Raw genomic sequence first — 27,250 nt, forward strand, 5'->3', positions numbered from 1 at the left:
TACTACTGAGCAACCTTAAATTCTGCATTAATGAATTTTTTTGTCAGAGAATTTCCTAGTTTTCCTGTGTTATACAGAAGGTCAGACTACATGATCAGAATGATCCCTTCTGGCCTTGGAGTCTATTATTCAGACTTCCTGCAGAGAGGTGAGGCCTCCAATCCCACCACACACATGGGAGAGGGGTTCATACTCCTCAGAGGGGCAGGGCTCTCTGGATCCCAGCTCACATGGAGGGATAGGGGGAGGGGCTCAGACTTCCTCCCAGAGGGGTAGGGTCCTTTTGAGATTCTGGCTCACATATGGGGGCAGCAAGAGGGGATCAGACCCCCAGCTCAGCATAGGGGACAAGGAGAACAGCTCAGATCTCAGAGGGGAAGGGCACTCCAGATGCCAACACAGTGGCAGGGGAGGGAAGAATGTGGAGGTGACTAGGCCCCTGCCCTTACTCCCCACCTCTCCCATGTTCACCTGCTCCATCTCCTCCCCTTCCATTCCCCAAATCCCTTCCCTGTTCCACTGGCCTAAGCCCTCCCAACCCTTCTCCCCTACACCCACCCCTATTTACACCCTCTACCCCCATCCACCTTCCCTCCCTGCACTCTGCCAAACACCCCAGTTTTATCACTGCGTCTCCGCAAGTCTGCATTCCTCTTCACAGCTGTGACCCTGCCCCATATTCCCTAGCAGGGGCTCTGTGCCCCCTATGCCCACTTCACCCCATATTGTCCATTCCCTCCACCCCATTCTACCCCCCATACTAGCTGCTCTGCATGCCCCCATGCCCTACTCCCCCATATCCATATCCCTCAATCTTCCCCCCCCCACCCAAATCAGGAACTGTGTGAGCCCTATTCCCCTTCCTCTGCAGTCCCACTTTCCCCCCTACCCATTGCAGGGGTACTGTGTGGCCTCCATCTCCCCATTCCAGGGTCCCTCATTCTCCCCTTCCCCATGGCAGGGGATCTGTGTGTGCCCCTATTCTCCCCTTTCTCCCCATGCTCCTCCCCCCTCCCACAGTAGCGTCCCCCATTCTCCCTCATGGCAGGGGCTCTGAGTGAACCCTCATTAAGCCCTTTCCCTCTTTCCCCTTCCCTGCCATGCCTGGGGTTCTGACTGTCATTTCCCCCCTCTCCCCATACCAGGGTACCCCACTCTAACTCTGCCATTTCCCACCCCACATCCCCTTCTCTCCCCCCAAACCAGAGTACCCCATTTCCTCCACCCCGGGACAGGGGCCTTCCCCCTCACCATTAGTCATCTTTCTGGGTGGGTGATAAGTCACTCAGGATTTCAGCGTTTAAACTCTATTGGGAGGATAGGCAGGGCTGAGATGGGGTATTGTTACATTTTTAACGAGTGGATTAACCAGCTGTTTGATCTATAGACAGTGGAAGGGGGTACCTGAGGCAGTGGCTGTGCTAAAGAATTGGTGGGGGCTTCATTAGCCCCCCTTTCAATTTTCTGATTTTCCCCAAAATCAATAGGGTTCTGGGCACCAATGTCTAGATCTTTCCCTGAAATTTTGGAATTGATCAGTTGCAGCATTCAAAAATTTAGACAAACAGGAAAAAACAGAAATGCCCCTGAGTTGAGGGTAAGGCCTTGATGCACTCAGTGAAAAATGTCACGCATACTTCCTGTTGAAGGGGCTGTGAATTGGGAACCCCTTGGCTTTAAAGTGATCATTTCCATTGTTCAAGAAACATGATTACATTATCCTGTCTTTCATCTTCCCTCCAGCCATCATCCCTTCCATCTTCCCTCTGTGCTGACTGATCAATCGGGGCTGACGCTCTCCTATGATATTGCAGGTAGAGAAAGTAGCAACATGCCCTGCCATCACTCACACATCAGCGGAGAGCATGTGCAGTTTATTGTCTATGAGAAAGTGGTTTGAACTCCTCCTAAAGTAGGAGTACAAATTAGCAGGGCACAGTCCCCAAAAGTTAAAAAACACTTGAGAGGCATCTACTAGCCCTGTTCCTACAAATCATGCTCAAATCTCTGCCAAGTGCAGGGTTCAGATTTACGGTGCAGGGGTGTAGCTAGGTTCAGTAGCTATAGCATGTCCCCTTGAGCCAGCCACGTCATCGGATCATAGGGCGGCTGCAAAGCCTCTGGCCTAGTCTTGCTCCATAGGCACATTTCACTCTCTTTGTTGCATGAGTGCTTGCCATGTACCGTTCTAGTGAGCTGAGCTCTTCCTTTAATAATGTTTTCAATAGAGCTTCCCCCAAAGGGGCACAAGCTGAGATGAACATTGAGTAACTGGTAGGGGATGATTAAAGCCATGGTTTGAACCCCACGTGTGCAAAAATAAACATTGTAAGAAGCTGCTGATTTTGTGTAATGCTCTTTTGTCTGGGGAGCGGGGTGTATCTCAGGACCACGTGCTCAAATGACACCAAATTTGCACTAGTAACCTTACCTAGCTCCTCCATGGGGCACACAATTTCAAGACAATCTGAATAAGCATGCAGATTTTAGAGTACTTAGAAGAGTCATCTTTTAAATAGGAGGCACTGCTCAACCTGAACTCAACTGAGCAAAGAAGAGAACACGGATTGAAGAGAGAGGAAACTCACACCTGCAGAATCAGATATATTGTTACAATTGTGCTGGGTTGGACCTCCCCATTCAGGGATGCCACCTGATGTACTGGGATTTCACTGAGCCTGCCTGCTCCACTAGCCTGGGCTCCCCCTCCCTGTTTTGCTGACTTAGGCTCTCCGGCCTCTGGCCGCACACACACAGGTAGGGACGCACCAGCTGTAGAATCACACAGAGTCTGCAAACAGCTTTCTATGAGAAGACTCAGCTAAGAAATCACCCAGCACTCGCTTGCAGCTCCCCTCTGAAAAGTACACCCAAAATAATATTGTCTTGCGCTGTAGAGAAATGTATTCAACGTAAGTTCATAAATTCACCCCCTCCCTCAATGTGGAGGAAGATATGCACAAATTCTCGCAGTATCCCCAGTTAGAAATTGCACAAACTGGGTTTAATAATAAACAAAAACAAGTTTATTAACTCTAAAAGGCAGATTTTAAGTGATTATAAGGGATAGCAAACAGAACAAAGCAGATTACCCAGCAAACAAAACAAAACATTCATACCAAGCTTAAGATCTTAAGGAGACTGGTTTCCATAAATTTCTCACCCTAAATGTTGTTTTAGGCAAGTTACACAGTTTCTGTAGCTTAGAGTTCCAGTTAGTTCTCTTTACAGACTAGACTCCCTGTCTTAGTCTGGACTCAGCCCTTGCCTTTCCTATTGCTCAGTTCCTTTGTCTCTTCAGGTACATTCAGCAGGCTCTCTTCTTGGGCAGAAAGACAAAGGAGAAGAGTCCTGTTTGCCTTACTCCCCAGCCTTAAAAAAAGATTTACATAAGGCAGGAATCTTGTTTCCCAATCTTGACCTCCCCCTCCTTTTAGTGGAAAGCTACTAGAAGTCCAAGATGATGTTTAGTACCAGGTGACAGGACAACCTGACCTAGTAGTGTCACAGCTACATCCCAGGATGCCTCTCAGGAAGGAGAGAAGTTAGTATCTTCAAAGTCTTATTGTTTCTTCCTAATGGCCCATCAAGGCTAATGGCCTGTTGTCTGGTGGGTGTCTCCCAAATACACACACACAGACAACACCCCCTCATTCTAAGGGTATGTAGTAGCGAGGTGCCTCACCACCCGTTGTACCACCAGGAAGCGTCATACCTGTACAGGGAGGTCTGTATGGTGGATTGCACAGGGGACTTGTCCAGGGAGGTCTGACTGTCAGTATTTATTCCAGACAGGTCACAGATGATCCTGGTGGTCATATATCAGTAGATCAGAGGAGTTCAGCTGAGCTCTGCTGTCCCTCTGCATGTTAGCGAAAGGCACACACCAACCCCTGAGCCCAGTGAGCTTCTCCCTGGAGTGTCCAGCCCCTGATTCATTGGGCACTTCACAGACTCGCTGCTCCTAAAGGAACCCTGCCCCCATCTTATTGGTTACAGCCTAGATCATTGCTCCACTGAACACACAGCACCTAGATATGTTTATAGTGAAAACAAGCAAAAGGTGATATAACAAAGACAAGAGATTCTAATGATATCAAGTAAAAATATTGGAAACAAATGGTTACATATAAAATAAAATCATAACATGCATCCTAGAACCTAGACTTAACTAACAAGATATTTTCACATCTTCTGGAACAATGGTCACCCCCCAAAGCATTTTACAGCCAGGCTCAGCTGTGATCTTCCATTCATGAGGCAAGTCACAGTATCAACTTGTCTTCTCAGTTAAAGATGCAGGGGGTACCTCTGCCCCCCAGCTATACCCAAACAATCCGTTATCTGTACTCAAAAACAGGATCCCCTCCTGCCGTACATTTCCTCTCTTGAAGATTTCACAGTCTCTTGATTCGCATTTTGGCTCTGTATGCAAATAGACCTGCATTGTGAAGCAGGTCACAAGCACATCACACACAATGACCAGACATGGACATATGCATCTGTTACCCTCTGCCTGGAAGGAGCCAGTCAGGGCACGTCACCTCCTGTTTACCAACCTTCGCTCCAAGGCTTTGAGAACATAAGACGTTATGAACCTATACTGGAAATTAAATATCTGTATGCACATTTCAAAATGATTATGACAACCAGTAAACCTGACAGTATGATAACCTATAAAAACCCTGCAGCCCTGGTGCCCTCTGCCAGCTGGCATCAAGAGGCTCTGGGTCACAACAGGGCACCTCAAATGTTGGATTCCAAACCCGTTGCTTTTAAGTCCTGCCCATCCTGCAGTGGACTAATCCCTCTGAAAGATGGACAGAGCAGGTGCTTCCTCCGTTGAGGAGAGTGATGCTGGCTGGCAGTTTCCCAGTTTTGTTGGAAAATGCCCATTCGCTGAAGTGAAATGTTTTGCTGCAAATTTTTTTTGCATCCTCAACTAAACTTTTGCTGAAACACAGGCAGCCTATCAGCCTCCAGAACCCTGGCAGGAGCTGGGTCTCCAGGGGCTGTTACCCCACCCCCCACCGAGCCGGAAACACAAAGACACATTTAACCCTTATTGATACAGTAGTCTACAAAGATCCCTGTGCCCATAGCATCTGGCACTCCTCAATATAATAGTCTTTGACATTTACATGCTTCCAAGATCTCACATCTGAGACAGTTTCCCATTGTGTTTTCAGGGAATGCATCCAGTAGTTCCCAGATCGATAGGGAAAGTTGCCAAATGGATCTGAAATGCCAAAAAAAAATTATTATCCTGGCAAATGGAAACACACACTCCTGAACTCATTTGTAGAAAGGAGCAGCAATATCTGACCAAGTTCAGTGTTCAGCCCTGGGCCCCAGGAGACCTTGATCGGCCTCTGTCCTGGAGCAAGTGACGGGGCCCCGGTGCCAGAACTGTGGCCCTGCCCCAGCCTTTCCACCTGCAGCTGTGCCCATTCCACCCCTTCAACCTGCGACCTTATCCACAGCCACATCCCATTCCACCCCTTCCCTGGCAGCCCCATCCTGCTTGCGCCTTTCTGCACCCCCTCTCCCCACTGCTGCGGCACAGGGACCAGAGAGGCTCTGCCCTAGGGCTGCGGCAGGGAACGAGAGCCCCTCCAGCCCTGGGGCCAGAGTTGGCGGAGGGGGAATTATACTGGGAGCCTGTAAGGGAGTCACACTCACCTCTCACGAGCACCCCCTGGCCGAGTGCATGTGCCTGCACTCTCTCTCCACCTGTCTGTGGTGGGTCTATGGTGACTCATCCCCTGGCCGAGTCTCACACTGTGTGATAAAAGCAAAGCAAACCCCTTCTGGGGTATAAGGCCAACAGGGGGCCTGTTTCAGCACCCTCTGTAGGGTCCTTCAATCTGCAGCCCTATCCTGGGGCTCACTCTTCAATCATTTCAGCAGGGCCTATCACAATACACGGGCCAAACTGTCTCTTAGCCCCTTCTGGGCTCCCTCAAGTTATCCCTGCTCTTTAAGCAGTCCCAGCCCTGGTGTGGGGCCACATCCCCCAGGGCTCCCTCCCTGAAGGCTCTTTGCTTCTCCAGGCCTTTCTGGCCCCAGCTCTTTAGCTGGGCCACTAAAAGAGTTCAGTTCCCCTTCTGGGGTGCATCAAAGTCCAGGCCACTTTCCCAGTGGCTTCAAAGGGAGGCAAGGGGGAAGAAGACCCAGGCCAGGGACCCTGTAGATAACAGCCACCCACCATCTCCCTTTAAATAAACTGCATCGCTGCTAGAATTCCCTGGGCCACTTCCCCATGGAGCCCACACATTCTTCACCCTTCGCTCATTGCCTTCTCCTGGTGGAGCCCTAGCAGCCAGCCTGGAGCACCCACCACTCTTCTCCATCTCCAGCAAGGAACAGCCCTCCCACGGGCTGGCAGCTCCTCTTATACTAGCCTGCTGGGCCCTGGTTGGCTGCTTCCCACACAGCCACTCTAGGTCGCTTGGAGGACCTTTTTACTGCCCTTTTCTGGGGTGGGGCACGGCAGGCCACAAGGCCTCCAGCAGGGGGACTCAGGGCCTAGTCCACCCTGTCACAGGGCCCCAAATTGGCTGGGCCCCCTGGGCACGGGCCCCATTGGCCCATGCAGTAATCGGCCACTGGTTCAGGAAAGTAAATACCATCTCCTCTCTGTCCCCTGTTCCTTCAAGCAGCTATTGTTTCCACAGTCCTAAGGAAATCTTCACTTGGATCCACTTTTCTCTCTGCCGCATCTCCCTCCTCCCCTTAGCGTTAAGTTCCTTGAGCAGGGTATCTGTCTCCATGTTTTCCTCTACACCAACAATTTCCTGACCCTCCTGTCCTCTCCACTCTATTGAAAGTGCCCTCACATAGGGTCCTAGTGATCTCACCCCTCTTCAAGTTGAATTTATTTTGGTGGGGGGGAAATAACACTGGGAAACAATTGTACAGACTGTGCAAAAAACAGAGCTAATGAGAAAAGGTTAGTTACATTTTTGCCCTGGCAACCTTGCCAGTGTCCCTTTACATGGCCTTATATGCCAAAGGGGTGACTTGATTACAGTAAGTACCTACATGGGGAACAAATATTTAATTATGGGCTCTTCAGTCCAGCAGAGAAAGGTCTAACACAATTCAATGGCTGGAAGTTGAAGCTAGACAAATTCAGACTGGAAATAAGGAGTAAATTTTCTAATGGTGAGAGTAATTAGCCATTGGAACAATTTACCAAGGGTTGTGGTGGATTCTTCATCACTGAGGGTTTTTAGATCAAGATTGGATAATTTTCTAAAAGATCTGTTCTAGAAATTAGTTTGGGGAAGTTCTTTGTCCTGTGTTATACAGAGGTCAGACTAGATGAGGGGTTCTCAAACTGTGAGTCGAGACACCATTTTATGGGGTCGCCAGGGCCAGTGTTAGACTTGCTGTGACCCGGGACTGAAGCCAAAGTCTGAGCCCTACCACTGGGGGCTGCAGCCAAAGCCTGAGTGCTTCAGCCCAGGGTGGTGGGGCACAGGCTCAGGCTCCAGGAATCCCCTCACTCCACCCCCACCCAGGGTCATGTAGTAATTTTTGTTATCAGAAGGGGGTCACGGTGCAATGAAGTTTGAGAACCGCTGGACTAGATGATCACAATGTTCCCTTCTGGCCTTGTAATCTATGGGTCTTAAGGCACTCTTAGCAACGTGGTCCCTGCTCTTTCTAGCGTTGGGTATAAAAGGGTCTAATTTAAAACATCAAAGGCAATTGCTTACAAATTGTTTGAGAGTCTCTTGGGCCAGTTTACTTGGACTTACAATGGAGCACCATACAGCTAGCATTACTCAGTTAAAATCACACATATGGTTCCTCGGGGTCTCACTGGAAAGTGCAGACTCAACAAGGAAACTTTCAGTTACTTAATTGCTGAAATAGAGTGTCACTGCTTCTTCTCAGGCCTGTAACCCTAGGAGTGGGAGAGCTGGCCACAGGGCTGGGCCAAGTATCTGGTAGCACTTTTGAATTCTGCAGCTTCTTTTGTGGGTTCAGCAAACTTCTCTTCTTAGTCCTGGAGGAAGGGAGAGGCTAGCCATGGAGGTTCAGCAAAACTTTGAGATCCACCTTCGTAACCTCCATTTATATACCCTCTTTGGGGATTTGTCGGAGGAGAACGGTCCTCATTTCTTTTGAACACTTGCCAAGGGGTCTCTGGTTTCTGTTCTCAGTTTTATTGCTGCGTCCATCAATATCCAGTAGATGGCAACAGTGTGTAACAAATTTCTTTTATCCTTTTTCTTCTTAAGAAGCTTTTTTACCTTCCATTGTTTTCGAGGACTGTATTTCTGTCTTAGCCAGACTCTTAAATGGAATACCCCCTTTTTCAAGCAATTTCTTTTACTACATCAAAACTAGGCCCTGGTTAGGTACTTACAGCTTTCATCTTTACAACTTACATCCTTTGTGTGCTTTGCTTTTCACATAATTGCCAACAAAATCCTTTCTAGCTACTCTAAATTTAGTGGTCCTAGTCCATAGATTCATTGGTTATATTTCACACCTTTCATTTCACATTGTTCAGGAACTTACACTACAACGAGACATTATTCTGAAGGGAAAAGGCAGGTTAACCGCATACAGAGAGATGGATGTGTGCTTCGTAAGGCAGACAACTATACGGTTCTTAATCTGGGCTGAAAGCTAGTTGGCTTGAATTGCTAGGAGTATCAGAAAGTTTGACCCATAGAACCTTTCCCTTTCTACAGGTCATACAGGATGTTATTTCTACCTAGCTTAACTCCTGTGGTTTTCACACTCTCCTGAGAACTTGATGAACTCCAGGGTGCAATGGCCACTATACACAGGAAAACAAGGTGTTATTCTTGGCTGTCAACTTTTGGGACATTTTTATAGTTTAGACAGAAAAAGAAAGAGAGATGCACAGGGAAATTCTATCCATATATAAATTATGAGATTATGGAAATTGAAACCATTGACACCGTAGAGCTGGGTGACTAAAATTTGGAAATCTGGGTCACGCTTTATGTACTTCATTTCCACAACACGCTGCAGGGGTGGGCAAATCTCAGCAGGTTCACAGACTCAGTCTGGATGCACATGCGATAACTCATGGGCTTCTCTAGACCACTTCAGAGAGAAAATCTCACGCAAGCAAGTTTCCTAGCAGGAACTCCCTATAAGAACCTCAATAGAATAGAACATCCTAAAGTAGCCTCCGCCATCCAAACAGACACTTCTTGGTGAATCAAGTTTTTGACACAGGAGGCCACTTGCCACCTGCAAAGAACTCTGGGTGGGACACATAGTGTAATCTGATTTCTTGTTGAGAAGGCTGTTTACTTGGTAGGGTACTTGCTGCCCAGGGGTGTTTTACACAGTTGTCAGGAGTCTCTGACCTGTGAGATAGGAGGGAAAGTGCCAGGAACTAGCCTCCACAAAGAAGCTAATGGAGAGAAGGATAGTTAATCAACCGGTTGGCTTAGTTGCTGCAGAGCTACTTGCCGTACTAAGGGAGCAGGAGCTACGGGGACAGGCAATGCTGAGTCAGGAACCTAGCATCAGATTAACCTTCATCATGCTTTCCTTACCATTCTTCTCCTTTCCCCTGCTCCTCTCCCCTTCCCCCAGTGCTTCCTCCCTTTGTTCCTTGCTCCTCCCAACTCAGTTGGGATGATGACATTATACCTGTTGGCAGACTGTGACTTCTACAGGATGTGTTTTCTGCTCAGTAAAGTTACTAGCACACTTTAGATGCTAAATAAATAATAACTCAGCTAAGGCCACATTTCTGATGAGCAGGGAAAATCCAGATGAGAAATGTTTAGGTGAGCTGAAGTAGGGCATCAGGGGAGCGGCTTTCTCAGAACAGCAGGGCTTCAATGCCTTGAATTCCTCCAAGGCACACAAGCATGGAAAAGGGGATATAAGACCAGCCATATTGGGTCAGACCAATGGTCCATCTATCCCAGTATCCTGTCTTCCGACAACGGTTGGTGCCAGATGCGCAGAGGGCACAAACAGAACAGAGCAATTATCGAGAGATCCATCTGCTGTTCTCCAGGGCCAGCTGCTGGCAGTCAGAGATTTAGGGACACTCAGGGGTAACGTCCCTAACCATCTTGGCCAATAGCCATTGATGGACCTATCTTCCATGAACTTATCTAGTACTTTTTTGAACCCAGTTATACTTTTGGCCTTCACAACATTCCCTGGCAGCAAGTTCCACAGGTTGACTGTGTGTTGTGTGAAGAAGTCCTTCCTTTTGTTTGTTTTAATTCTGCTGTCTATAAATTTCATCAGGTGAGCCCTGGTTCTTTTGTTATGTGAAGGGGTAAATAACACTTTTTCTCCACAGCATTCATAATTGTATAGACCTTTATCATATCCCCTCTCAGTCGTCTCTTTTCTAAGCTGATCAGTCCTGTGGCCCAGCAGTGGCTTCCTGAGGCAGTGGCATGAGACGGCGCAAGATGGGAGAGCCGAGCATCATCGCTCCCAGACATAGGCACCGACTCTGTGGGTGCTGCAGGACTAGAGCACCCATGGGGAAAAATTGGTGGGTGCTCTGCACCCACCGGCAGCTCCCCACCCCAGCTCACCTCCGCCTTCACCCCAAGCGCACCTTCCCCACTTCTCCTCCCAGCACTTGCCGCCACAAAACAGCTGTTTCACGGCATAACAAGCTGTGGGAGGGAGGGGGGACAAGCGGGAATGTGGCGTGCTCTGGGGAGGAGGCGGGGAAGAGGCGGGGCTGCGGCGGGGATTTGGGGAAGGAGTCCAATAGGGACAGGGAGGGGGCAGAATTGGGGCGGGGACTTTGAGGAAGGGGTTGGAATGGGGGTGGGGCGGCGGTGGAGTCGGGGCGGGGCCGGGGGGCACAAGCACCCACCGGCGCCAGGAGAAGTTGGCAACTATGCTCCCAGACACACAGTATTCCCAAGGCCTGGTCTCTGTTGACCTCAGTATTCTGGCCCACTCTGCTGTCCTCTCTGGCCTGGTGGCTCTGGGATTCCTCTAACCTGTGACTTCAGAAGAGATAGACCCATCAGTCTGGGGAAGCAATTCCAGCACTGCTCTTAGTGGGTGTGAGGCCAGAGCCCTAGCCCCAGGTATCTAGGCACCTGGGAGTTAGGTGCCTGTGAGGATCTGGGCCTTAAGCCTGTGTGTTAGAGGCTTTAGAGCACTGTCTGAAGCACAGCAAGGTGGTGGGGCAGGGGGACAGATGCTGGGCCACGTCCATGGGATGTGATGGTTCCAATCAAGACCCAGTTCCCAGTGAGTGTTACCAGGCGCTCATGTGTTTGGTTGCAAACACTGCAGCAGCTGGAGCCAGGTGCCTGAATGTTTGTGTGTCTCTCTGGTTGCTCTGGCAACATCGGGGCACATGGGTGGCCAGGAGCTTGCCAAAGTCATGAGGTGACCAGGGCCAAGCCCACATCACTCCCTGCCTAGAGTCTGACTCAGAGCCAAGTTGACTGACTGGCCTGTTTGATCTGATCCTGGGTCAAAACCAGCCTCCTTTGCCTCAGCCCTGAATTGCCTGCATTGTTTCCCTCTGAAAAAACACACGGGGCGCGAGTACAAAACGGGGGGAGGTTTATTGCAGAGCCAGGTTACAGAGCAGGGGAGCCTTTGGCTGTGTCTCCACCAAGAAGGCAGGCGTCTGAGGATGGGGCCTGAAGAGACCGAGGGGTGGTGGTTAAACACAATGCAGGCAAGTTCTCCAGGGAAGGCGCATGCAGGATCATATTAATGCTGACGAGTGAAGTGCCCTGAGGAGAAGGGGCTGCGGTAACGCTGGTGACTGATGTGCCCAGAGGGGAGGAGGTGTCGTTAATCTTAGGGCAGGTCGACATTTAAAAGTGGCACCGGTACAGCTGTTCTGCTGTAGGGCTTCTCCCATCAGCCTGGGGACGCGACTGCCCCAAGGGGCAGTCGCTCTGCGGATGGGAGACGCCCTTCCGTTGACAGTGCTGTCTGTGCTGGGGGTTAGGTCGGTGTCACTGCAGTGCTGCGGGTGAGGGGTGGATTTTTTATACCCCGAGCGACATAGTTATACGAGCCTAGTGTAGACCTGGCCTTCGCTGAAGGGACATAGGGTTGGAACAGGCCCATCTGTCACTAGCAGGAGGGAAATTGGCATCTGTAGCGAGTAGAAGACCTCACTAGTGGAAGAGATACAGGCAGGCACCCGGTGGCACGAGTAAGGGAAGGCCTCATTGTAGCGAGTGGGAGGAATGTGGCGGCCTTGTGAGGGGCACGGAGGAGAAGGCCTCTTAGCGCTAGCAGAAGGGCCAAGGAGTGTTCAGGGGAGAAGGTAGCAGGAGGGGCATGGTGCCCTGGGGGTGCACAGGGGAGAAGGTCTCAGTGCTAGCAGGAGGGGCGTGGCGCCCTGGGGGCGCACAGGGGATAAGGTCTCAGTGCCAGCAGGAGGGGCATGGCGCCCTGAGGGCGCACAGGGGAGAAGGTCTCATTAGTGCCAGCAGGAGGGGCATGGCGCCCAGAGGGCGCACAGGGGAGAAGGTCTCATTAGTGCCAGCAGGAGGGGCGTGGCACCCTGAGGGCGCACAGGGGAGAAGGTCTCATTAGTGCCAGCAGGAGGGGCGTGGCACCCAGAGGGCGCACAGGGGAGGAGGTCTCAGTGCCAGCAGGAGGGGCGTGGCGCCCTGAGGGCGCAAAGGGGAGGAGGTCTCGTTAGTGCCAGCAGGAGGGGCATGGCGCCCTGAGGGCGCACAGGGGAGGAGGTCTCGTTAGTGCCAGCAGGAGGGGCGTGGCGCCCTGAGGGCGCACAGGGGAGGAGGTCTCAGTGCTAGCAGGAGGGGCGTGGCACCCTGAGGGCGCACAGGGGAGAAGGTCTCGTTAGTGCCAGCAGGAGGGGCGTGGCGCCCTGGGGGCGCACAGGGGAGGAGGTCTCGTTAGTGCCAGCAGGAGGGGCGTGGCGCCCTGGGGGCGCACAGGGGAGAAGGTCTCGTTAGTGCCAGCAGGAGGGGCATGGCGCCCTGAGGGCGCACAGGGGAGAAGGTCTCGTTAGTGCCAGCAGGAGGGGCGTGGCGCCCTGAGGGCGCACAGGGGAGAAGGTCTCGTTAGTGCCAGCAGGAGGGGCATGGCGCCCTGAGGGCGCACAGGGGAGGAGGTCTCGTTAGTGCCAGCAGGAGGGGCGTGGCGCCCTGAGGGCACACAGGGGAGGAGGTCTCATTAGTGCCAGCAGGAGGGGTGTGGCGCCCTGAGGGCGCACAGGGGAGGAGGTCTCGTTAGTGCCAGCAGGAGGGGCATGGCGCCCTGAGGGCACACAGGGGAGGAGGTCTCAGTGCTAGCAGGAGGGGCATGGCGCCCTGGGGGCGCACAGGGGAGAAGGTCTCAGTGCTAGCAGGAGGGGCGTGGCGCCCTGAGGGCGCACAGGGGAGGAGGTCTCATTAGTGCCAGCAGGAGGGGCATGGCGCCCTGAGGGCGCACAGGGGAGGAGGTCTCAGTGCTAGCAGGAGGGGCGTGGCACCCTGAGGGCGCACAGGGGAGAAGGTCTCGTTAGTGCCAGCAGGAGGGGCGTGGCGCCCTGAGGGCGCACAGGGGAGGAGGTCTCGTTAGTGCCAGCAGGAGGGGCATGGCGCCCTGAGGGCGCACAGGGGAGGAGGTCTCGTTAGTGCCAGCAGGAGGGGCATGGTGCCCTGAGGGCGCACAGGGGAGGAGGTCTCGTTAGTGCCAGCAGGAGGGGCGTGGCGCCCTGAGGGCGCACAGGGGAGGAGGTCTCGTTAGTGCCAGCAGGAGGGGCGTGGCGCCCTGGGGGCACACAGGGGAGGAGGTCTCAGTGCTAGCAGGAGGGGCATGGCGCCCTGGGGGCGCACAGGGGAGGAGGTCTTGTTAGTGCCAGCAGGAGGGGCATGGCGCCCTGAGGGCGCACAGGGGAGGAGGTCTCAGTGCTAGCAGGAGGGGCATGGCGCCCTGAGGGCGCACAGGGGAGGAGGTCTCGTTAGTGCCAGCAGGAGGGGCATGGCGCCCTGAGGGCGCACAGGGGAGAAGGTCTCATTAGTGCCAGCAGGAGGGGCGTGGCGCCCTGGGGGCACACAGAGGAGGAGGTCTCAGTGCTAGCAGGAGGGGCATGGCGCCCTGGGGGCGCACAGGGGAGGAGGTCTCGTTAGTGCCAGCAGGAGGGGCGTGGCGCCCTGGGGGCGCACAGGGGAGGAGGTCTCGTTAGTGCCAGCAGGAGGGGCATGGCGCCCTGAGGGCGCACAGGGGAGAAGGACTCGTTAGTGCCAGCAGGAGGGGCACGGCTCACAATACATCTGGAGTTGATGTAACATTGGGAGCAAAGTGCAAGGCCAGGTCAGTTTCTAATCACATCAGCCCTTGGTGACAAGAGGCCTGTCAGCCTTGGCTCCATGGCTAGGAGCTGGGCCCAGCACAGTCTCAGGAGGCCTGTGCCATTAAGGCCAGTTCCCAAGGCTGATGTGATTGAAGGCCCAGAGGCTGTGGGGTGCCTGGACCTGGAAGGGTCAGTGGCACTTCCAGTTGTCCCTATTTCTTCACTTTTGCATCGTAGGTGCCAGCATTCTTGTAGGCCCCCACATAACCGCTGGTGTCTACGATGTTCTCCCGCCCACTCTTCCCTTTGCCCTTGCCACTCTCATCGAAGCGCTCCTTGTGCGAGCCCGTGTACTTGGTGGTGTCCGTCAGCCTGTCCACTGCCCCGCCCGTCGCAGCTTTCTGTCAGCAAGAAAATGGGTCAGGGGAGTCAAACAAAAAGAAGTAATTATAACCCCTCCCAGGCCCCTCCGGCCCCCACGTGCCCGTCCCAGGCCCCTCCGTGCCCCACGTGCCCTTCCCAGGCCCCTCCGGCCCCCACGTGCCCGTCCCAAGCCCCCTCCATCTCCCACGTGCCCGTCCCAGGCCCCTCCATCCCCCACGTGCCCCTCCCAGGCCCCTCTGGCCCCCACGTGCCCTTCCCAGGCTCCTCCATCCCCCACGTGCCCGTCCCAGGCTCCTCCGGCCCCCACGTGCCCTTCCCAGGCCCCTCCGGCCCCCACGTACCCCTCCCAGGCCCCTCCGTGCCCCATGTGCCCTTCCCAGGCCCCTCTGGCCCCCACATGCCCTTCCCAGGCCCCTCCGGCCCCCACGTACCCTTCCCAGGCCCCTTCAGCCCCCACGTGCCCATCCCAGGCCCTTCCATCCCCCACGTGCCCTTCCCAGGTCCCTCCGTGCACCACGTACCCTTCCCAGGCCCCTCCATCCCCCACGTGCCCTTCCCAGGCCCCTCTGGCCCCCACATGCCCTTCCCAAGCCCCTCCGTCCCCCACGTGCCCTTCCCAGGTCCCTCCGTGCACCATGTACCCGTCCCAGGCCCCTCCGTCCCCCACGTGCCCTTCCCAGGCTCCTCCATCCCCCACGTGCCCTTCCCAAGCCCCTCCGTCCCCCACATGCCCTTCCCAGGCCCCTCCATTCCCTATGTGCCCTTCCCAGGCCCCTCCGTCCCCCCACGTGCCCTTCCCAGGCCTCTCCATTCCCTGTGTGCCCTTCCCAGGCCCTGCCCTGTCCATCCCCCATAGACCATCATGCTGGCTCAGTCCACCGCCCTGTCCCTCATTGTTCCAGACACCTCCATTCCCCATGCACTCTCTGGACCCCCTGCTGTCCCCACTGCTCAGGGTCCTGCCCCGTATTCTCTCCCTTAAGTTGTCACAGCCCTCCCAGATCCCTGCCTCTTCCGGGACACGCTGCTTTGCTATGTGACATTTGTGGGGCTCCCCGTGGCCCAGAGCAGCATCTGCATGTCCCCAGACAGAGCCAACACTCCTGCTCTACACATCCGAAAAGAGCAATCACTCACAGTGACGCCTACGTTGGTCGGTTCCTTCCCTGCCACCAGCTGGCAGATGGATTCAAATGCTTCCTCCTTGCTCTTCCCCTTAAACCTCTTTGGGGCCAGCTCCTCTAGGGCCTTTTTGAATTCCTCGTAACTAATGACTCTGGCTGTCTTCCCTCTGCAAGACACAAGGGCTGGGGAGTGACCTAGCGCAAACACGTCACTAGAATGGTAGCTGCTGCAAGACAGACACCAGGGCTGCATTTGCAAATAGCACTTGTATTCCCAGCTGTGGCAGGGAGAGCCAGGTGACAAGCCCTATACCCAGACAGGTGGTCTTTGAGGGAAAAGAGGAAACTCTGATGCACCAGTTACTGAAATAGTTGACATGTAAATTGCTTTAGATACACAGGGATCTCTCCTCCAGAAATGCAGCCACAGCTGAGCAGAACCTGGCAGCTGTTCTACAGAACAGTTTCGGACAGAAGAGAAGAATCTTAGCTCTGGCTGAGACTGCAGGAGACACAAGAACTGACACACCATCTGATACAGGAAGTTCTTGCTCATTGACCTTTAATCCTTAGGGTCAAGGCCTTGTCCTCAGAGTGCGACCTCATCCAGCCCTGGGTCAATGTGGATGTGGAAGGGCTAGTTGTGAGGCACTGCAGTCCAAGATGCGCCTGCAGGAGCCGGGCCCTGGCAGGCATTGACCCCTTTGCTGGCGAGGGCCGTGTCACTGGACAAGCTCTTGTTTCCAGGCAGATGACCAGGGGCAAACATCCCTGTCCCATCTACCCATCCCCAACCCTTGCGCCACTGAGCCAGCAGCGATGCAGCCTGGTAACATTTAGGGTTAAATACTTTATAAGACTGAAAAACTCCTTTGTGATGAGATGGGCAGAATCTTGTTCCCAGGGAACGGCGGGACAGCTGGGAGGGAGGGCAGAGAGGGACTTACTCATCATGTAAGATTTCATGGGGGCCTGCAGGGGGCTGGAGGCTGTGGGAATGGGGCCGGCGCCTGGAGGTTAGGGCCCGCAGCTGGGAGGGCAGAGACTCAAGTTGAAGTCCCTGCTCAAGTGAGTGTTTAAGTATTGTACATAAAGTGGTACAAGGTCCAGCAGGAGCCTGGTTCTAGCGCACCCCAGACCTCCGTGGCTAGGGCACTCCCCGGGGAGGCACAGGAGCTTTGGACCACAGCAAGCAGAGAGGGGATTTGAAGTCGGTGTCCCACAGCCCGGGTGAGTGCTCCAGCCTCTGGACTACTGGTTATAGGAGGGGCACTGGCTTGGTTTGCAAGAAAGGAGTGACCTGGTTTAGGTGCTTAACTTCATGGCTGTGAATCCTGAGCCGCCCACAGTTAGGCTCCTAATTCCCGGAATTCCTACCCTTGCTGTCTAGCTTAGGCAGCTTCCTGCTGAGCATATGGGTTTTTGTGGATCCCATCTTTAGGCACCTAAGGCCTTGTCTACACTAGACAATTAAGTCAGCAGGACTACGTAGCACAGGGGTGTGAAAATCCACACCCCTGAATGGCATAGTGAAGTGCTCTTTGGAGACAGCACTAGGTTGACAGAAGAATCCCTCCCATCTGCACAGGTCGTGTCTACACTGCAGCTCTGCAGCAGTGCAGGTAGAGCGGCATAGCTGTTCTGCTGGAGCATTTTAAATGTAGAAAAGCCCTGACTCTCCCCACTCCTACACGCCTGACTCAGGGCTGTGGATTTCACTAGCTGGCAGGGCGCCTCCTCGGGCGTCACAGTGCTAATTCCCCTTTGCGGATCTAGCCCAGGGCTCCTCTGGCATCATCTTTACATAGTAACCTGTATCGAAGGCCCCACACACTCTGGACAGCCGCTCCCAAACAACGCTGCAAGCGCTGTGGGTTTGGCAGACTCTACGGCGGATTCCGGGTGTGCTGCAGCAGCCTCAGATACCGTTCAAATCGAGGCTTCTACAGAATCCTACGTGCCAATGACTAATCCAGCAGCCCCCACCTTCGTTATAGTCTCAACTTGTTGCCCCAAACTTCCAGATGTCCGGATGCCATCGATTTCTTAATGGGGAGCGAGAAACTGCCCCACCGACCTTGTCAGGGCAAAGCTGGGACTTTTGGCTTTGGGAAGGTGTGAGGGGCAGGTTGGGAGGGTGGGGTAAGCCTGCGAGCTGACTGGTTCTGCTCAAATGATCAGCAATGCAATCATTCACGTGTATATTGAAATAGCCAGTTTAGGTTACAGGGTTAAATGGGGCCGTTTACCCCTCTCGGAGCCATTGTTTCAGGGATGTGTGAGACTCAGGCAGGTGTCACTGCATCCGTTACACTCGGGTCACATAGGCAAGGCCCTTTTCAACAATGAGGGCTAAAGACGTGTGTGTGTGTATCTCTGTGTATGAAAGCTAAGCAGCCATGTAACAATGTGCAGCAATGTGCTGCAAATATCAGTGAATCAGATGTGGGGAGGGTTGTCTGGAGGCCGGTAGCTGGTAGACAAGAAACTCTGTCCTGGATGCCAGGCTCCTCTAAGCTCCACACAGAGTCTGACAGGGCTGGAGGGGGCTGAAATGAATGACCTGGGAGCGTGCCCATGGGTGACCCAGCGGGCAGCACACAGAACTGAGTGGCCTGGCGATGCTGGCCCTGCAAAGCTCCAAGAGCCACGCCACTGATGTAGAGCAGGCTCTAGGGAAGGGACGCAAGGGAACCACTTACTTCACTTTGGAGAAGACGATGTCGACGTCCGTGCCAGTGACCCCTTTGCCGTCCATTACTTTACACTCCTTGCACAGTTTGGCCCAGTTTTTCCCAGTCATTTCTTGCCCTGTAGCTTTGGTGTCTCCATAGATTGCAAACTTCCGGAAGCTCGCTTGCAGAGCTGCCATGTCAGTGCTTCCAGCCATGCTGACCTTTGGTAGTCAGAGGAGAAATGGATCCAGTTACTACGCAAACTCCAGCAATCACACCAGATACTGTGTGTACCATCCGTGTGTATCATCTGTGCACCCCTGCACCCTGCAACACCCCTTTTACTGCTGCCTCCCACAAAAGCCTGGCCCCATCACGACGAAGCCGCACCGGCAGACGTGGAAGTGGGCAGCCGAGGATGAGGATAGCAGCGGGAGCTGAAGGTCAGGCTTGTGGGGCTTGTAGAGCTCTGTGCATGTGGGTCCCACGGCTACAATAGCAGAGGGGCTGTGGGTCGGGACCTGGGAGCGTTAACGGAGCTGTGTATGGGCCCCAAGGCTGGCACTGTGGGTCAGGAGAGAGGGGCATTGGCAGCGCTGGACTGGGAGTGTTGGCCCAGTGTATTGAGACGGATGTAACACTGCTTCTTTTCCTCCTCCTTCAGCCAGTGCTGCACTGGCTGATCAGCGTTTCTGGTCAATATCAGGTTATACTCTCCCTTTGGCACAGGCCCCTCCACCTCTGCCTCCTACTTCTGTTAACCCCCTGGGAAAGCTTGTTAACCCTTGTTAACCCCCTGGGAAAGCTGTCACCAATAGGCTTTTTCACAACTAAACCAGTTGCGCTAAAGAGACATGTTTTGCCTGATCAGCCTCTCGGAAGCCAGCCCCTCAGTGCCATGAGCCAGGGAGGAACAACCGGCCGGCACCCCACAATGGCCACCGGCCTCTTAGCCGTTAACACCAGGCCACTCCCCTTCGCTTTTCACAGAGCCTGCGGCCAGCCACCTCCAACTCCCTGGCCACTCTGATTCTCACAGGCCTGGCCCACCTTCTCAATGCCGCTGGCTCCGTGCATTAGCAAAGCACAGGTCAGCATCGTCGGGTCATCCCGTCGCCTCCTTCGGGGCTGGCACTGGGTGAGGCTGGGCGCTCGTCATGCACTGGCCCCAGGGCGAGTGTCTCTGGCAGAGCAGCTGCGCTCTGCCTAGGGCGTGCCCTCCGTGCGGCGAATCCAGCTGTCACCGCGCAGGGAGCAGAGGCAGTGTGCAGGTGAGTGGGAACAGAGCAAGCGCCTCATCCTGTGTGAAAGGGGCATTGGGGGACCCCCAGTGCCTCAAAACGGCCACAGCCGGGCAAAGTACTTCAGCGCCTGCAAGTCTGTCACTGGGGGGCCAGGGCCAAGCCTTGCACCAGGGACTAGGGGTTCTGGGGGCCCAGCCTGGGACGCCGTACAGGGGCCTGGTTTACAGATGAGGGGGCAGCACCTTCTCAGCCTCGGGACCCTTTAAGCTGTCGCCAGCTGGGGAGCCAGTGGCACTGGTCAGCTTTGAAAAGCCTTAACCCAGCAAGCTCCCAGCTCCACGCCCCCCCACTCCTGCTCTCTTCCAGGCCCCTGGACACACCCAGCCACAGGGCAGAGTCACCCGGCCTGGGCTGGGCTGGGCTGGGCTGGGCTGGGGGGATGGCCCAGCCCCGGGCCCTAGTTACAGTCTGACATTAAACAAAAACAGGCGTGCGGGCTTGTCTGCTGGCGTGGCCAGAGTTTGTGCTGCCTGGCGACCGTTGCTAGGGAGGGCTGTGCTGCTTGGAGCTGCTGCTGCGGGAGGCATGGTGTGGCTGGACTATTAGCATGTGCACTCGGTCCAGACAGAGCCCGAGCGACAGGGCGGGTGAGGTCATAGCTGTTATTGGGCCAACTTCGGTTGTTGCGGGAACAAGCTTGGGAGCCACACCAAGCTTGTCTTCAGGTCTGGGAAAGGTACTCCCGGCGTCCCAGCTATTAAAGATCCTACATCACACACCCTGTCGCTCAAATATCTGGGGACCGGCACAGCTACAACTGCACGGCACAGCAGTCCAGACAGCCACATGGGCCTTGATTCCCTTACAGTGCTGCTAGAACCAGGGCTCCAGGCGGCATCATGTCTTCTCATCCCCCCGGCAGCCTGGCAGCATCAAGGCCCCCATCAGGGCAGCTGCCCTGAGGCTGGCAATGAGGGAATTGCAGGGGACAAAGCCTAGGCTGGCACAGAAAGACGCTCACAGCCTCATAGAGACACACACATATACTTACACACACATGCATGTACACACACGGGCACACACGCATACAGAGACACACTGACATGCCGGCAGCCATGCCCAAGATCCGGGGAAGGGCCTCGTGGCCACACTCAGGAGTTGTGGTACTCCCCATCTTGTCTATTTTCAGGCGCCTGGCGGATCTGGGGCACTCCTGCCAGGGCACAGGGAAGGAGTTCATAGTGTCTGGCCTTCCCAATGGGAATCCACTCGGGCCTGCTGCCTCAGAAACAGCTGCAGGCCATTAATCAGCGTGTGCGTAACCTGCCAGCAAAGCAGCATGTCGCAGCCAAAGGGAGCCGGGTTCCCACAGCGGCTGGGACCAGAGAAGGCTCTTGGCACTGAGTCTCTCTCTCCCAGGAAGCGGGCCTAACAAACATGCTCCTCTCCTTGGCTCAGGCAACTTTGGTCTTACTGAACCGAGTTGATGGCCACAGTTTGGCTAATGGACACATTCTCCCCACCCAGCCCCACTGCAATGCGGCTTCCTGCAAGCCGGGGGCCCACTCGCCAGCCTGCAGCACCCTGTTCACAACAGGGACAGGGACAGGGCAGCTAATCCAACCCCCAGGTCTCCTGCACAGCACCATGGGCACTGCCGTCTGTGCTGAGCAGACTAGCCTGGAAGCTACACGCAGCACCTGGGAAGAGCTGGTCTTCTGGGCCAGGATTGGGCCCTGTTTTGCCAGGGATCATAACTTGCTATTTCACACCTGATATACCACTAAGCCACCCTTTCTGGCTCTGCCTTCTCTTTCACTATCACAATTAGCCCTGAGCTAGCCAGGACTGACAGGGCCCCAGAGACTGCCCATGCCAACATCCCTGCCAGGAGGAGTCCCTCCAGGGGCAGGACAGTGTGGGAGCGAGGGGTCGGAGGGTGGCAGGGGGCGATGTGAGGCCTGCTGCTGCCAGGCTGCATCTGCTGTTGGTGGAGAGGTCCTTGTTCCCTAGGCCAGTCACGCCCGCGCTCGGGTCAGTAGCGTCTACAACTAATCTGACCGTCCCCCTTTCCAGGCTGTGAGCGCATATGCAGCCGTGGGTCACATAGCAGGGGGCATAGGGATTGCATGGAGGGGAAGGTGGTAAGAAGAGGAAGCTGCCAGCAGGACACAAACCTACGAGTTATTTCTGTCTCCCTGAGCACTGCAGACACTGTGTGACAATACTGAGCCGAGTGGGATGCAGTGCCCCGCCCTGAGAGAGGCACCACGCAGGGTCACGCCCGCTCCAGGGAGTGCTCAGTGAATTCACAGAGGCATAAGGGGGTGGGGGACGACAGGCCCCAGAGCAACACAGGCCACCACGCCCCGGGGCAGGTCTTAGGGCCTGCGCTCATGTTTGTGTGCGGGAAGCCTGCAAGTGGATCAGGTGCAGTACTGGGAGCTAGGAGACTAGGGTCCTGTTCCTGGCTCTGCCATTCTCCTGCTGGGTGATCCTGGCTCATCTCTGGTCTCAGTTTCCCCAGCTGTCAAATGGAGTTTGGGTACGTCCCTTCTTTTGTAAAGTGGTTTGGGACCTGGGGATGAAAAGCGCTAAGCATCACTGCTGCAGTTTGCACAGGGCACACGTGTGGGCCGTGACGTTGGTGTGTGCGCAGGGGTGAGTGCACGGAGGGGTGCACACGTGCAGTGTTGGGGGGGAACGTGTGCAAGGGCCGAGGGGAATGTGCAGGTGTATGCAGGGTCTGGGTGTGGCCGGGGGTGATGCGTGGGGGAGGGGTGTGCTGCAGTGTGCCTGTCGCGGGCATTTCCTTGTTCTGGTCCCACGCGGGGTGCCGGGGTTTGCTCCATGTGGTGCACTGAAGGCAGCCTTGATGCTGCGGGAGGTGCCGATGGGCGAGCACCCCATCTCCAAAGCTGGTCTGTGGGAGCAGCCAGCCAGCCCGCTCTGCAGGGCGTGTCCCTCCTTTTCATCCAAGGGAGCTGGCTTCTGAGCTAAGTCCCTGGAAGCAGCACACGCAGGCCGCTGCAGATGAGCTCCAGCCCTGCTCCCTCCAGCCCTGCACATCAGCCCGGGGTTTTCCCACAGGCGTAGTCCCCTGGGCATGCAGGCCAGCTCGCTTCCCTGCTCTGCGCCCCCAGATGGGGGGAATTTGCCACCATTCAGCGATGCCAATCCAGGCAGCCAGTGCACCAAGCAAGGCCCCCCCCCGTTGCCAGCCAGCCCGCACCTTCCTCCTTCTCCTCCTGCAGAAGCAGCCCATTAGGTTGCTGCTTCGCTGACTTACCGCCTGAACTGCCTCTGCTGAGCTGTGGCAGGCTACCCGGAGAAGCCCGGCTCCCTCCTGGTCTCCAGACTGCAGTGCTGCTTGGAGGCGGCCGCGCTCTTATCTGCTGTTTATTCCGGTAGCCATAGAGACAGCCTGCTAAACAGCCCGGGCGCGTAACAGTCCTGTTCTCATGCAGGAGGGTGACCAAGGTCACGGCGAAGCGCTGCGCTCCCTCCCGCCTGCAGTGCCAAAGCGCCTCCGGCTGGGGCAGGAGAGGTCCTCTGCCAGCCTCCAGCCAGCCTGCTGGAGCAGAGCCCAGTGGTCCATTTGCGTCTCACTGCCGCTGGGAGGGGGACGGGCTTGCAGATCCTCTCCCTCGGCTCTGGCTTTGCTGCTTTCCGGTGAGGGATGGTGGAAGGGAAGGCAGGGGCCAGGTGTCAGGGACAGGCGCCGCCTTCGTCAGCAGCATTGCTGGACCAGAACCCAGGGCATGTGCAGCTCTGCCTGGAAGGGGAGTGTGGGAGCAGCCCTGCAGGCCGCGCCTGTCAGAGGAGCTAGGCGGCTGGTACCCTCGCCGAAGGGCTGTCCCTGGAGGGCCGGGGCGGCCAGACTGCAGCTTGTGAGCTGCATGTGGCTCTTTCACAGTTAAAGGGCGGCTCGCGGCGCTCCCCACGCCCCTCCCTTCCATTCTCTGCCTCCCAGACTGGTCGCGGGGGAGGCTCAGGAAGGGCTTCTGCCTTGGGCGAGTTGGTGGGGCTAGGGGCTTCTGCCAGAGATGACTGGTGCCTGCTGAGAGTGGGGAGGGCACCATTTAAAGCCCCAAGGAGACGCCCTAGTCCCAGGGCAGGCAGGGCTGAAGCCCCAAGCCCCAGCAGGCACTCGCTGGCTCTCGAACTTCTAAAGATTGTCGCGTGCGGCTTGGAGGGTCAGTAAGTTTGGCCACCCCTGCTATGGGGCAGTGCAGGGAGTCTAGTATAGTCTCGTCCAGGCACCGGCACAATGGGATTATTAAGTAGGTTCCCCGCACAGAGCCCTTGTTACTGGGGCTAATATATGAGGAGGAGCAAGCCCAGCACAACTCTCCCCTCCAGGAGCACCCGGCAGGGCTGGCAGAGGGACAAAACCTGGAAATGGAGCACATCGGCTGGGGCAGTCCTGGAGCCCCATCGGGCAGTCCTGGAGCCCCACGGGGCCATTCTGCAGCTCACTGATCACAGCAGAACGGCACTGCCAGTGCGAAAGGCCCAGCGCGGGCAGTAAGGATGGGACACAAAGCATATCTGTGCCCCAGGAGTACAGGGCTGGATACAGTGTGTGTGGCCCTGGGGTGCCCAGGGCCTCGAGACCAAGTGTGTATGGGGCCAAGTACAGAGCAGCTATTCATATGGGGGCAGGAGCTGGGCACCTGCTGCCTTTGAGTGCAAGGGAACAGGGGTACATGGGGGTTGGTACACAGATGTGCTGGGCGACAGAACGTCTGTGTGTGCAATGCATATTGGTAACGGGGGGCTGGGGAAAGTGGTGGGCATGCCCAGAGGCTGGGAACACGGTATGTCAGGTTGCCAAGGGGGCTGGGGACATGCCCTGTTTGGGTGTTAGTGCATCCTGAAGCTGGGAACACGGTCTGTATTGGTTGGGGTACACTGGATCTTGGTACATGTTGCAGATGGGGGCCCAGTTGGACTGGGAACATGGCGTGTACATATGTGGGTTCACAAGGGTGTAGGCACTTGTTGCGTACAGAGTACTGTGGATAGGTGTTGGGTCAGCACGTATGTAATATAAAGGAACCACACGGCCACAGTGCAGTCCAAATAACCATGTTTATGAACTATACACAAGCCTAGTTACACAAACACAGCTGCTCTGGCAGGGTTCTGAGGCTGAAACATAGAAGACAGTGAGGGCCACCAGAAGACCCGCAGAATAGTTAAAGGGATACTACCCAATTCCTACACTCTACTGTAAGCGGGGTCTGAATGAGCTCTCCCCGGATAACTAGTGATGAGCTGGGGAAGAGGACTTCAGGGACTGACCTTGTCTGCGTTGTCTGCTCTGCCTCGGTGCACAGCTGTGCGGCCAAACAATCTCTTTTGGCTGATGCTGGATTGCAAGTCACTTTGTTATTGGGTGCAGGGGTAATAAAGTGTCAACCTTGTTGTGTGAACAAAGGGGCAGCAGAGCGGGTACATGTTGCAGCCCCTTTATTCACACAACAATTGGTACAATTCTGCTTGGCAGGCCCTGACTGAGGGGTTCTCACTCGACTGAAGTGCACTCACTCGGCAGGGAGGAGGGGTGCCAAAGCCCAGTGGAGTTAAGAGAGGGTGGGGACGGGTGGTTTTGCCTTGTCCTGTGGGCTCTAAGGGCCCTAGACACCACTTGACCCACCCCCTCTCCCCTGTTTAAGGACAGAGCTGATTAAGACCCAATTAAGAGTCTTTCCTTGTAGAGCTGAAATCAGCGATAACCTGGTCTAAGCGGTAAGCCTTAGACCTGCTTGTGGGACGGTGGTTCTGGTGAGAGAGGCTGCCCAGCCTGCAGTAAGGGTGAGGCTCCCCCGCGAACAGCTGAAACCACGGAGAGCTGTGTTACGTGCTGGGCCCTCAAGACATCTCAGAGGCCGCAGTAGAGAAGGCAGTGGCAGAGTGAATGACACCAGAGCAGCCGGCGGTGGAGCAAGCGATGGAGAGTGAATGGTGCAGCCGCTGAGGCCTTTCCTTCCCCGCACCTCGGAACTCCGGGGGGTCGTTGCTGATCAAAGACAACAACTGGGAGTAGGGAGCGGTGGAGGGAGAGGGGAGTGGCGTGTTAAAGGGCCATTTGTTTGTCGGCCTTTCACACCACAAGGTGAGAGACTGAGGGAAAGGACACAGCCCACTGTACTCTGGGGTGGGTGTTCTGCTCATGGTCATATGTTTTCGAATAATGCTTGTGGGGATTTCCCAAATTAATGCTGGTTTCCTTCCCCTTTTAGTTAGGGTGACCAGACAGCAAGTGTGAAAAATCAGAACAGGAGTGGGGGGGTAATAGGTACCTATATAAGACAAAGCCCCAAATATCGGGACTGTCTATAAAATCGGGACATCTGGTCACCCTACTTTTATTTAAAGTTTTCTTTTCCAAACACAGACTCAGTGCTTGCAAGAGGGGAAGTATTGCCTCTTAGAGGCACCCAGGGGTGGAGTGTCGTTTTCCCAGACTACTGGGTGGGGGCTTGATCAGGTTTTGTGTTGTGTTGTCAAAAGGAACCTCTAGATATTGAACCTGGCCCTTGTTGCTGACAACTCCACGGCTGTCAGATGTGTTACACTACAATAAGGTTGCCACCAGTCTCAAATTTCACAAGTCGGTCCCTAAATTCAGGAGGCTGTCCTGTCCTCCTGAGACCCAGATAGGCAAAATGACAATTTGTTGTGTAATGTGTGAGAGCATTCCCCTCCAAAACACCGTGTAGCTCAGGAGAAAGTACATTACACTGGGATCCAGGAGACCACCTCTCATTTCTCTCACCGTCAGCATTTCTGATGCGACAACACTTACTGTTGTAGGAGGCAAGAAGGAAATATAACTTCTGACATAGCTGAGAGAGGAAGCCAGGTCTCTACTAGCAGAGCCAATCTCAGCCACTCTGCCTTGCTGAAAGACTGCTGAATTGGTACTTGGCTAGCCCGTAACCACTAGACTCCACTCCTGGCCCAGAGCCAGGACCAGAAACCCAGCATGCCTGTTAGCTAACATTCTAGTGCTGACAAAGAGTTGTGTGACCCGCTGTTAAAACGTGTCACAAAGTGGAACAGGTTCCACAGGAAAGTTTGAGTCCAGACCCAAGAGCCCCAAAAGGCCAGTGATTAGAGCACTCACCTCACAAGTGCTTGGGTGGGGGCTTCCTTTCCAATCTAAATAACTGAGGTCACCTCTTGGTACCTAGGCCAGGGCTACACTACAAAATTAGGTTGGTATAACAACATCATTCAGGGGAGTGAAAAATCCTCACCCCCTGAGCAAGGCAGTTAAATCGGCCTCATCTCCAGTGTAGACAGGCGCTGTTCTTCTCCGGGAGGTAGCGTACCTACACCAATGGGAGACGCCCTCCTGTCAGCATAGGTAGCGGCTACAGTAGACCTGCCCATAGGGTCACTGCTCTGCTTATGGGTGAAGTGTAATGAATAGACTTTAAACAAAAAAAATCTCATTAACTGGGCTGGCACCTGCAGCTGTGGTAACAAAGGCCTAGCCAAGCATCACCTGGCGAAAGAAAAACGTGAGGGAAGAGCTGCAGGCAATGT

The 27,250-nt window shown here is 54.9% G+C and overlaps 2 protein-coding genes across 3 annotated transcripts in view; one reads left to right on the top strand and one right to left on the bottom strand.

The window, feature by feature from the left end:
• Positions 1-27,250, top strand: part of LRRC36 (leucine rich repeat containing 36) — a 77,486-nt gene that overhangs the window by 41,605 nt on the left and 8,631 nt on the right. The window lies entirely within an intron of this gene.
• Positions 11,541-23,264, bottom strand: TPPP3 (tubulin polymerization promoting protein family member 3). Its single transcript, XM_074968433.1, has 4 exons — positions 22,980-23,264; positions 18,474-18,667; positions 15,785-15,938; positions 11,541-14,664 (listed from the first exon to the last, which is right to left on the bottom strand). Exons 2-4 carry the CDS (start codon positions 18,659-18,661, stop codon positions 14,476-14,478), a joined length of 531 nt encoding a protein of 176 aa, XP_074824534.1. The 5' UTR covers positions 18,662-18,667; positions 22,980-23,264; the 3' UTR covers positions 11,541-14,475.

Source organism: Natator depressus, chromosome 12, assembly GCF_965152275.1.
Source record: "Natator depressus isolate rNatDep1 chromosome 12, rNatDep2.hap1, whole genome shotgun sequence".
NCBI classification, from domain to species: Eukaryota; Metazoa; Chordata; order Testudines; family Cheloniidae; genus Natator; species Natator depressus.